Source organism: Bufo gargarizans, chromosome 6, assembly GCF_014858855.1.
Source record: "Bufo gargarizans isolate SCDJY-AF-19 chromosome 6, ASM1485885v1, whole genome shotgun sequence".
Taxonomy (NCBI): domain Eukaryota; kingdom Metazoa; phylum Chordata; class Amphibia; order Anura; family Bufonidae; genus Bufo; species Bufo gargarizans.
The window spans coordinates 340,973,844-340,986,749 of record NC_058085.1 but is presented as its reverse complement, the minus strand read 5'-3'; the positions used below and the strand labels follow the sequence as shown (position 1 = coordinate 340,986,749).

General features: G+C 40.7%; 1 protein-coding gene across 2 annotated transcripts in view; it reads left to right on the top strand.

Annotated features, from left to right (window-relative positions):
- The window catches only part of LOC122940097 (receptor-type tyrosine-protein phosphatase epsilon), a 214,584-nt gene that overhangs the window by 96,800 nt on the left and 104,878 nt on the right, over positions 1–12,906 (top strand). For both annotated transcript variants that reach the window (XM_044296443.1, XM_044296445.1), the window contains exon 2: positions 11,307–11,418. In XM_044296443.1, the coding sequence (XP_044152378.1) occupies positions 11,307–11,418 (112 nt within the window). The remainder of the gene's footprint in view (positions 1–11,306; positions 11,419–12,906) is intronic.

The following is a 12,906-nucleotide window of genomic DNA, read 5'->3' as shown; positions in this document are numbered from 1 at the left end:
GGTGCTGTATCCATGTACTGAGCTTAGAAATAGTGCTGTATCCATGTACTGAGCTTCGAAATAGTGCTGTATTCATGTACTGAGCGTATAAATAGTGCTGTATCCATGTACTGAGCTTAAAAATAGTGCTGTATTCATGTACTGAGCTTAGAAATAGTGCTGTATTCATGTACTGAGCGTAGAAATAGTGCTGTATTCATGTACTGAGCGTAGAAATAGTGCTGTATCCATGTACTGAGCTTAGAAATAGTGCTGTATCCATGTACTGAGCTTAGAAATAGTGCTGTATTCATGTACTGAGCTTAAAAATAGTGCTGTATCCATGTACTGAGCTTAGAAATAGTGCTGTATTCATGTACTGAGTGTAGAAATAGTGCTGTATCCATGTACTGAGCTTAGAAATAGTGCTGTATTAATGTACTGAGCTTAGAAATAGTGCTGTATCCATGTACTGAGCTTAGAAATAGTGCTGTATTCATGTACTGAGCTTAGAAATAGTGCTGTATTCATGTATTGAGCTTAGAAATAGTGCTGTATCCATGTACTGAGCTTAGAAATACTGCTGTATTCATGTACTGAGCTTAGAAATAGTGCTGTATTCATGTACTGAGCGTAGAAATAGTGCTGTACCCATGTACTGAGCTTAGAAATAGTGCTGTATTTATGTACTGAGCTTGGTCCTGGTGCTGTATTCATGTACTGAGCTTATAAATAGTGCTGTATCCATGTACTGAGCTTAGAAATAGTGCTGTATTCATGTACTGAGATTAGAAATAGTGCTGTATTCATGTACTGAGCGTAGAAATAGTGTTGTATTCATGTACTGAGCTTAGAAATAGTGCTGTATTCATGTACTGAGCTTAGAAATAGTGCTGTATTCATGTACTGAGCTTAGAAATAGTGCTGTATTCATGTACTGAGCTTAGAAATAGTGCTGTATTCATGTACTGAGTATAGAAATAGTGCTGTATTCATATACTGAGCGTAGAAATAGTGCTGTATCCATGTACTGAGCTTAGAAATAGTGCTGTATTCATGTAAGGAGCTTAGAAATAGTGCTGTATTCATGTACTGAGCTTAGAAATAGTGCTGTATTCATGTACTGAGCTTAGAAATAGTGCTGTATTCATGTACTGAGCGTAGAAATAGTGCTGTATCCATGTACTGAGCTTAGAAATAGTGCTGTATTCATGTACTGAGCTTAGAAATAGTGCTGTATCCGTGTACTGAGCTTAGAAATAGTGCTGTATTCATGTACTAAGCGTAGAAATAGTGCTGTATTCATGTACTTAGCTTAGAAATAGTGCTGTATTCATGTATTGAGCTTGGTCCTGGTGCTGTATCCATGTACTGAGCGTATAAATAGTGCTGTATCCATGTACTGAGCTTAGAAATAGTGCTGTATTCATGTACTGAGCTTAGAAATAGTGCTGTATCCATGTACTGAGCTTAGAAATAGTGCTGTATTCATGTACTGAGCTTGGTCCTGGTGCTGTATTCATGTACTGAGCGTATAAATAGTGCTGTATCCATGTACTGAGCTTAGAAATAGTGCTGTATTCATGTACTGAGCTTAGAAATAGTGCTGTATCCATGTACTGAGCTTAGAAATAGTGCTGTATTCATGTACTGAGCGTATAAATAGTGCTGTATCCATGTACTGAGCTTAAAAATAGTGCTGTATTCATGTACTGGGCTTAGAAATAGTGCTGTATTCATGTACTGAGCGTAGAAATAGTGCTGTATTCATGTACTGAGCGTAGAAATAGTGCTGTATCCATGTACTGAGCTTAGAAATAGTGCTGTATCCATGTACTGAGCTTAGAAATAGTGCTGTATTCATGTACTGAGCTTAAAAATAGTGCTGTATCCATGTACTGAGCTTAGAAATAGTGCTGTATTCATGTACTGAGCGTAGAAATAGTGCTGTATCCATGTACTGAGCTTAGAAATAGTGCTGTATTAATGTACTGAGCTTAGAAATAGTGCTGTATCCATGTCCTGAGCTTAGAAATAGTGCTGTATTCATGTACTGAGCTTAGAAATAGTGCTGTATTCATGTACTGAGCTTAGAAATAGTGCTGTATCCATGTACTGAGCTTAGAAATAGTGCTGTATCCATGTCCTGAGCTTAGAAATAGTGCTGTATTCATGTACTGAGCTTAGAAATAGTGCTGTATTCATGTACTGAGCTTAGAAATAGTGCTGTATCCATGTACTGAGCTTAGAAATAGTGCTGTATTCATGTACTGAGCTTAGAAATAGTGCTGTATCCATGTACTGAGCTTAGAAATAGTGCTGTATTCATGTACTGAGCTTGGTCCTGGCGCTGTATCCATGTACTGAGCTTAGAAATAGTGCTGTATTCATGTACTGAGCGTAGAAATAGTGCTGTATTCATGTACTGAGCTTGGTCCTGGCGCTGTATCCATGTACTGAGCTTAGAAATAGTGCTGTATTCATGTACTGAGCTTAGAAATAGTGCTGTATCCATGTACTGAGCGTAGAAATAGTGCTGTATTCATGTACTGAGCTTAGAAATAGTGCTGTATCCATGTACTGAGCTTAGAAATAGTGCTGTATTCATGTACTGAGCTTGGTCCTGGCGCTGTATCCATGTACTGAGCTTAGAAATAGTGCTGTATTCATGTACTGAGCTTAGAAATAGTGCTGTATCCATGTACTGAGCTTAGAAATAGTGCTGTATTCATGTACTGAGCTTAGAAATAGTGCTGTATCCATGTACTGAGCTTAGAAATAGTGCTGTATTCATGTACTGAGCTTGGTCCTGGCGCTGTATCCATGTACTGAGCTTAGAAATAGTGCTGTATTCATGTACTGAGCGTAGAAATAGTGCTGTATTCATGTACTGAGCTTGGTCCTGGCGCTGTATCCATGTACTGAGCTTAGAAATAGTGCTGTATCCATGTACTGAGCTTAGAAATAGTGCTGTATCCATGTACTGAGCGTAGAAATAGTGCTGTATTCATGTACTGAGCTTAGAAATAGTGCTGTATTCATGTACTGAGCTTAGAAATAGTGCTGTATCCATGTACTGAGCTTAGAAATAGTGCTGTATTTATGTACTGAGCTTAGAAATAGTGCTGTATTCATGTACTGAGCTTAGAAATAGTGCTGTATTCATGTACTGAGCTTAGAAATAGTGCTGTATTCATGTACTGAGCTTAGAAATAGTGCTGTATTCATGTACTGAGCTTGGTCCTGGCGCTGTATCCATGTACTGAGCTTAGAAATAGTGCTGTATTCATGTACTGAGCTTAGAAATAGTGCTGTATTCATGTACTGAGCTTAGAAATAGTTCTGTATTCATGTACTGAGCTTAGAAATAGTGCTGTATCAATGTACTGAGCTTAGAAATAGTGCTGTATCCATGTACTGAGCTTAGAAATAGTGCTGTATTCATGTACTGAGCTTGGTCCTGGCGCTGTATCCATGTACTGAGCTTAGAAATAGTGCTGTATTCATGTACTGAGCTTAGAAATAGTGCTGTATCCATGTACTGAGCTTAGAAATAGTGCTGTATTCATGTACTGAGCTTAGAAATAGTGCTGTATCCATGTACTGAGCTTAGAAATAGTGCTGTATTCATGTACTGAGCTTGGTCCTGGCGCTGTATCCATGTACTGAGCTTAGAAATAGTGCTGTATCCATGTACTGAGCTTAGAAATAGTGCTGTATTCATGTACTGAGCTTGGTCCTGGCGCTGTATCCATGTACTGAGCTTAGAAATAGTGCTGTATTCATGTACTGAGCTTAGAAATAGTGCTGTATCCATGTACTGAGCTTAGAAATAGTGCTGTATTCATGTACTGAGCTTAGAAATAGTGCTGTATCCATGTACTGAGCTTAGAAATAGTGCTGTATTCATGTACTGAGCTTGGTCCTGGCGCTGTATCCATGTACTGAGCTTAGAAATAGTGCTGTATTCATGTACTGAGCGTAGAAATAGTGCTGTATTCATGTACTGAGCTTGGTCCTGGCGCTGTATCCATGTACTGAGCTTAGAAATAGTGCTGTATCCATGTACTGAGCTTAGAAATAGTGCTGTATCCATGTACTGAGCGTAGAAATAGTGCTGTATTCATGTACTGAGCTTAGAAATAGTGCTGTATTCATGTACTGAGCTTAGAAATAGTGCTGTATCCATGTACTGAGCTTAGAAATAGTGCTGTATTTATGTACTGAGCTTAGAAATAGTGCTGTATTCATGTACTGAGCTTAGAAATAGTGCTGTATTCATGTACTGAGCTTAGAAATAGTGCTGTATTCATGTACTGAGCTTAGAAATAGTGCTGTATTCATGTACTGAGCTTGGTCCTGGCGCTGTATCCATGTACTGAGCTTAGAAATAGTGCTGTATTCATGTACTGAGCTTAGAAATAGTGCTGTATCCATGTACTGAGCTTAGAAATAGTGCTGTATCCATGTACTGAGCTTAGAAATAGTGCTGTATCCATGTACTGAGCTTAGAAATAGTGCTGTATTTATGTACTGAGCTTAGAAATAGTGCTGTATTCATGTACTGAGCTTAGAAATAGTGCTGTATTCATGTACTGAGCTTAGAAATAGTGCTGTATTCATGTACTGAGCTTAGAAATAGTGCTGTATTCATGTACTGAGCGTAGAAATAGTGCTGTATTCATGTACTGAGCTTAGAAATAGTGCTGTATTCATGTACTGAGCTTAGAAATAGTGCTGTATTCATGTACTGAGCTTAGAAATAGTGCTGTATTCATGTACTTAGCTTAGAAATAGTGCTGTATTCGTGTACTGAGCATAGAAATAGTGCTGTATTCGTGTACTGAGCTTAGAAATAGTGCTGTATTCATGTACTGAGCTTAGAAATAGTGCTGTATTCATGTACTGAGCTTAGAAATAGTGCTGTATCCATATACTGAGCTTAGAAATAGTGCTGTATTCATGTACTGAGCTTAGAAATAGTGCTGTATTCATTTACTGAGCTTAGAAATAGTGCTGTATTCATGTACTGAGCTTAGAAATAGTGCTGTATTCATGTACTGAGCTTAGAAATAGTGCTGTATTCATGTACTGAGCTTAGAAATAGTGCTGTATTCGTGTACTGAGCATAGAAATAGTGCTGTATTCATGTACTGAGCTTAGAAATAGTGCTGTATTCATGTACTGAGCATAGAAATAGTGCTGTATTCATGTACTGAGCTTAGAAATAGTGCTGTATTCATGTACTGAGCTTGGTCCTGGTGCTGTATTCATGTACTGAGCTTATAAATAGTGCTGTATCCATGTACTGAGCGTAGAAATAGTGCTGTATCCATGTACTGAGCTTGGTCCTGGTTCTGTATCCATGTACTGAGCTTAGAAATAGTGCTGTATTCATGTACTGAGCGTAGAAATAGTGCTGTATTCATGTACTGAGCGTAGAAATAGTGCTGTATTCATGTACTGAGCTTGGTCCTGGTTCTGTATCCATGTACTAGGTTTCATAGGAGTTTTACTAAGTGAAATTATTAGTGAGTGTGGTAGGTGTTTATGTACAATTATATGTATATTATGACAACATAATTTAAGGCTGGCCACACACAAGTTTAGAAATGTAGATGGTATTACCTTATGTACATAAATATTTATTCAGATTCACCAAATTGTTATTAAATGGTGTATTTGGAATACTGTAACTGTTTATTATCAGGCTACATTGCAGGCAAGCGTGTCAATTTGAAACCCACCCCTGCCTATTCCTAAGTGGGCTGATATATAGATGTCTGAGGTCCCTGGTGCCCTGGATGCATTGACCATTTATGCATCTCATTTCTTTAAGATGGTGCAAATCCTTGAGGTTTAAAGACCTAAAATCTTCCTATGTGATACTCTCTGATTAAAACACTGTTTTCAGGAGGTGGAATTTTAGGGAATAAATCTTCATGTAATTAGCACAGATCATTTGATCTCAGTTCTGATGCTTTTACGGTTTTATATGTTTGTAATTTATATCCTTTTTGATTCATCTACTTTTCTTAAGGCATTAAAGAGCAGTAGAACGTTAGTACAAGATGATACAGTATGAAAAGACGTCTTAAATCATTGTTAAAGTCCATTTTCATTAGCTGCAGGATGTCCCTATCGCGTAGCTTGCAATATCTCTTGTAAGCACAACCATTCCTAACATTAGTTATCGCTTTAGTACATGTAACTCACTTATTTTGGTAAATTTGGGGCATTAAAGTCCATTCTTGGACAGGCCTAAACCCAGCTTGAACACATAAGTCATGCTCATTTTTGTGCCAGGACTAGCTAAATTTGCCAGGATTATCTCTAAAAATTCAGGACTTTTGGCAACTATGCTGACTGCATGTACTTCAAAAGTGGACAGGAAGCGAAGCGGTTGCCAGGCAACCTGAGCTAAGACTTGATGGGTTGTTCTGCCTAAACAGATAAAAATAGAGGGGTAGATTAATAGAACTGTCTAAAAGTAAAATAAAATGTCTTTTTCCCAATAGCAGTCAGTAGAAACACAGCTTTTCTTTTCTCAAGAGTAGAATACAACACGGAGTTCCCCTATAATAGAACATACTCCTCCATAGTCCTGCGCTGCTCTCTGCTCCTCTATCAGGAAGTCATATTTAAAGAGCTCTTTCAATAGGATGAAACCTATTAAACCAGGCGTACTGCCTGATAGGGTTGATCCTGCTGATTAAAATGATACCTGTTTTGTGAAAATCGGTTGCAGCGTTCCTGAGAAAAAAAGGCTTTTATTATTCATGCAGATTAGGGCATCAATGGGCTGAGGGGTGTGGCCAGCACCAAAATGCTGAGGAGCTGAGGTCACCGTTGGGCTAGGCCCCGCCCCTTGGTGTACTGAAGCCCTCATTTGCCTGCATAATTAAAGTCTTTTTTTTCTCAGGAACTCTGCAACCGATTTTCACAAGACGGGTATCATTTTAATCATCAGGATCAAACCTTTCAGGCAGTATACCTGGTTTAATAGAGTTGATCCTGCTGAGACGTGCCCTTTAAGTAGTCAATTAGCAGCCTCTTCAGTGTAGCCATCTTTTCCTTTTTAATCTTCAGAATTCAGCACTGAAGTAACTTATTTATCAATGTCTATGGAGGAGATTTTTCTTGAAGCACCCTTTTAGGCTGGTTTACAATATTAGAGTAATTGCCCCCTCATGGTATACAAATGGCATACGCAGCCACATTAGCATATCAATGGCTCTACTGCGCACACATAATAGTCATGTTATACACTGACACATGTAATTAGGCCGCTAGCACTGTCATTTTCCGTTATTTGCAATATGTAAAAGCGGATGCCATTATCACGTCATGAGAATCATCTCCCGTAATGAAACATTAGGACATAGCAGCTTTTATTTCTCCGAGGCAGTTATCAGAGATGGCTTTTCCTACAAATGTTTATTTCTGATAATTTATTGTTCCGATTCTTGGTCCATGTTAAAAAAAAAATTATTTTTTTTTGCAAGTTATGTTTGCACGCAATGAATAAGGCTGTATTTAGATGAGCGTCTATGTGCTGTGCATTTTTCTCGCTGACCCATTTGCTTGAATGGAAGAGTCTTACTCAACAATTGGAACCATATAGTGAAAGCTGCAGTTTTCTCTGTGCAGACCAGGGGCGAATTGGGCATAGACCCTACAGGGAAATTTCCAGGTGGGCCGATGCCTTTGGTGGCCACCCAAGCTCTCTTTACATCCACCAGCCGGGTACATAACGATCTGATTCTCTTCTATGCCCCTGGCCAGCGGCCGCAGGTGCCCTTATGAATTGAACTGTATCGTCATCCTCAGTTGAATACTGTGGCGCAGGTGGCAGTGTTGTGTGCTGCGCTGTGGTATTTGGCTCTGCTGGGGTGGTATAGTGTTCTGCATGCTGGTATTGCTGGCTCTGCCTACTTCTGTTCCCCCGCCTTCTGTCAATTTGGACCCACCTACAACATGGGGCCACTTTTAGGTTTGAAGTACAATGTTGATGGTGCTGTGTATCTTCGTTGACATTGTTGCTGGGCTGTGAGCTACACAGACCAGCTTATCAGCGGGGTGTTGTGGCCAAACCAATCAGCTAGTGATGGCTTAAGCCTCATTCACACGTCAGTGTTTCACGGACGTGTGCTGTACGTGTTCTCCATATTTGTCTATTTGGAGGATTGTAAGGCTGTATGTCAGAAAAATCAATTTCATCTACAGATTTTTAAGAAATGACTTAGCCCTTTAAATGACATAGTGCTAAGGGCTCATGCACATGACCGTTGCGGTCATGCGGATCTGCTAAATACGGATACCGGCCATGGGCATTCTGCCTTTTGCGGAACAGAAGGGCTGGCCCCTAATAGAACAGCACTATCCTTGTCCGTAATGTAGACAATGATAGGGCATGTTCTATTTTTTTGTGGAACGGCCATGCGGACATATGGACACGGAATGCACACAGTCATTTCCGTTAGTTTTTTTTGGAACGAACATGGAAAAAAATCTGTTCATGTGCATGAGCCCTTAACGGATGACTTTCAATTCAGCGCTACTATTTATTTCTTCTCGTAACAATGGGAAGGGTTGTGACAACCTTAAAATCTTTTGAGTGGTTGTCACTATTTGACCCTGTAAATATGCAAATTGGGGGGAAAAGATCACCCTGAATTGGTGCAAAAAAAACCCCTTTAATTATATATACTGTAGATCCAAGGCTCGGAGACAACAGCTCACACAGTAATTATGCCGTTAGGAGGACAGAGTGGATTTGTTATCTGTCACCCGCAACAAGCCCAGACTGTGTGAATGTGAAACATTTTATCAAGAGAACAGCTACTTCATTATTCCTGGTGGATCACAGCAAGAATTAAAGTGCCAGCTGCAAGAGCGCATTTGTATGTGTCTTTTGTCCCGCCGCTAGGCAATCATTTCAACTGTTGCTTTAAGAAATCAGCATGTCTCTGAGCATGGGGGTTAAAATGCAGACTAAATTTTTTTTACAGTAGATACTATTCCTGCACCTGCTGCATTTATGAACTGTCTGAGTACTCCCATAGCCAGCCATTGTATACGACTCCACATAGCACAGCAGGGTGTAGCTGTAAACTATGACTATGACATGGAGTTTAGGTCTGTAATTTGACGTTTTATTATATTTAATTACATCAACATAAATTTCGGTGTGGATCTCATCGTTGGGACATGCTCTTTTGTCAAAAGAGGGGCCCTGTCGTGAACGGAGACCATGCTGACCATATGCATGGTGTCCTCTCCATTCACTGCTATTTATTTATTTATTTAATGCACTTATATAGCGCTACTATATTACGCAGACATTAGCATCCAACTGTCTCCAATGGAGCTCACAATCTAAGTTCCCTATCAGTATGTCTTTGGAGTGTGGGGGGAAACCGGAGGAAACCCACACGGGGAGAACATACAAACTGCATGCAGATGTTGCCCTTGGTCGGATTCGAACCTTGGACCCCAGCGCTGCAAGGCACCATGGGACTTTTTATTAAAAAAGTGCATCTGTCAACATGATCAACCCTATTTAACTAGGCATACAGCTTGGTAGGGTTGGTCACAGTAACTACCATTGTGGCAGACCATGCGACTGCTATGGGGCCCAGGGCAAGAAGGGGGCCAATTAGGATCATCCCCTCTTCTACTGGAAATTAAAACTTGGTCATGACTCTACCCTCTAAAGCAGGCATGCTCAACCTGTGGCCCTCCAGCTGTTGCAAAACTACAACTCCCAGCATGAACAGCCTACAGCTATCAGCCTATAGCAGGGCATTGTGGGAGTTGTAGTTTTACAACAGCTGGAGGGCCGCAGGTTGAGCATCCCTGGCCTACAGCTATCAGCCTACAGCAGGGCATTGTGGGAGTTGTAGTTTTACAACAGCTGGAGGGCTGCAGGTTGAGCATACCTGCTCTAAAGGAACAACTTTTAGCAACTGAGGCAGTGGAAAAATTGCCCAAGGGTCATTGAAAAGGGTTTAGGCAGAAACCCTTCTTTCCTGTGTGGGGGGCCTGGTTTAATCCTTGCTATGGGGCCCTTAATTCTCTATGTACGCCACTGGTTGGTCATGCTGATAAAAGAATTTGCCCTGAATATGACAGTTCATCGCTCTGTTGCTGAGAAAAATGCATTTTTCTTCATGTGCATGTGACCTTACTGGAGCACCAAGGAGCCGTCCAAAGCACTCAGAGTACCAGTTTGTTACACCCTTCAGCTTCAGTTCCTCCCCTCTTCCCCTGGATTGACAAGTCTAAACAGCTCATCTAACCCTGTCTTCTTGTGCGTGCGCTGTATCTTCTGGTCTCGGTGCTCGCTCGCTATATCTCCTGCTGTGCTCCAAGCAGCGCAGATTCCAACCGAGAAAGCGCCAACACCTGTCACCATTGGCTGATATTATATCCACCAAGGCACATGAACAAGAGGCTAGTCCTCGCACTAAAGAGATTTTTTGTGTCATATGTTCTGTTGGCGTCATGTGATATTTTGAGCACTGAACGTAGACGATTCTCCAAGACGATTCTACAAAAACCACAGATCCAAAATGTTTGGCTCCAAAATGTTATGTCTTATACTGCTTCTCTGCTTTGTGGTATAAATCACTACTAGACCAGGGGTGAGGCCCATTGCAACCCATTAGATTTCTCATATTTACTGTTAATGTGACCAGAGATATTCAACTGGGTTCAGTACTATAGCTCTGCACCAGTTTTCTGGTATGGAAAAATCACAAATTTTGTTGCATTTCTGCATCGCTTCTCAGATCAAGTGTAGCAAGTGCAGTTTTGCAACAACATTTGTGACTTTTTAGCTTTTGCCAACACCCTTGCTGCTTGCTTCAGGAGTCGTACCCTTTTGTCCCCACTGATAAGCTGATTACAAGGTGTCTTAACACCTTGACCCCAGTGATCATCTATAATCTGTGAGGGATATTGTCAGCAAGTGTTGAGTTCCCCTGCAGCACTCCCGCAGAAGAAAAGAAGAATTGCACATTTTTCATTTAAATCAGGGATGCTCAACCTGCGGCCCTCCAGCTTTTGAAAAACTACAACTCCCAGCATGCCCTGTAGGCTGTCCAGGCATGCTGGGAGCAGGTTGGGCATCCCCGATTTAAATCAATGTCTTGTCTGTATAACGCATGGCCGTGACAGGTCCACCATAGAGTGTTTCTTTGGGAAAGGTAGCCCTTCATTAGTACCTGTAAGTTGCCGTCTAGCCCAATCAGAACTTCTGATATTTATATGAATGTGTCAGTTGTTCAGGATTTTTTATTCTTTCTTTTTATTTTTATTTTTAGATAATCATGTTGGGACGGCTCTGGTCACCGGCGATCTACTTCTGTATTACACTTGGCCAAGGGTGGACAGAGGAAGTGAATCAGACAGCATCATCATATTCCACACTACCAAGTAAGAGATTGCTCAATGAATGTATTCAGTACATGGGAACATAGTTACGACTGATAGTAACATCAATAATGCTGCAAATACAGTAAAATGCCTTTAGCCTACCAGAAATGGCAACTGTTACAAGGGTAAAGCACCAATTGACAGTATTCAAGGTGATGGGGGCTCGTTTAAAAGGATTAATGTAAAATAAATATGGGGGGAGCGAATGATCGTTATTACGATAGTTTGTTCCCCATTCAGTTGCATATTGTCGGCATCACATCCAGTCTTTACACAGGGCTATGTGCTACCATCAAATGACGATTTTAGGCGCCGCATTAGAGATGTGATCATTCAATAAGCAAGCTTTTTGCTCCTTTGTTGGTTGATCGGCGGCCATTTAAACAGACCAGTTATTGAGAATGAGTTTCTGCATGTTCGTACGCGATAATTGACCTGATCCTCGGACAATTGTAATTGGGATTTAAAATATGGTCTTCTGCCTCTTGTGCCTTTATTTTAAAAACGGAATTAGTAGTCATCCTGGATTACTTGACCCATATTAGCAAATTTTGTTGCAAGTGCAGATTTGCATCGATTCCCAGACTTTAGGCTAAGATCAAGAGTAGCAAGCACAGTTTTGTAACATTTGTGACTTTTTAACTTTTGTGCCAACACCTTCACCACTTGCTTCAGGGGTCGTCCCTCTTGGTCCCTACTGATTGCAAGATGTTCTGCCACCTGGACCCCAGTGATGATCTGTGATCTATGAGGAAATTGTCAGCATTACACATTTTTCATTTAAATCAATGTTATGTCGGTATAATGCATGGACGTGACAGGTCCACCAGAGAGAGAGGGTTCTTCCTTGAAGGAAGGTCTCTTTGGTCTGTGTAGCACTTCATTAGTACCTGTAAGTAGTCATCTAGTCCAGTCAGAACTTCTGATAATTATATGACCAGTTACCGAGAACGAGCTTTCGCATATTCGTTCTAGATAATTGACCTGATCCTTGGCCAATGTAATTGGGATTTTGGATTTTAAAATCCAGCCTTCTGCTTCTTTTGCCTTAATTAATGGTGCCTTAGTACTAGTCTGTTGCTCCTCTGTGCTGCACACGGGCAGTAGACTAGTACCAGGCTCTACATAACCGTTCATATTGATATTGGGGCACTGTGGCACACACTATACACTAATATCAAAAAGAAAGGTTCAGCCTGGTTCTAGTCTGGTGGGTAAATATTGTGTTTAACTAAACAAAAAATGTCTTCGATTAGGTCCCCCAGCCCCAGAAATACCAAGCACGCCCCTTTCTGTATGGTCTGGCAGATGGCGGTATGTATGGAAGCAGGTAGAGGTAATGGGATGGTATCTTTACATTGCTAAGCATTTCATTGGGTGTCAGGGCCCAAGCCAAAACATTTGGACATAGACCAAGTTATGCAAACTATAGTGATGGGCGAGCACACTTCATTTGGCAATTTGATAAAATTTAATTAAATCACACAA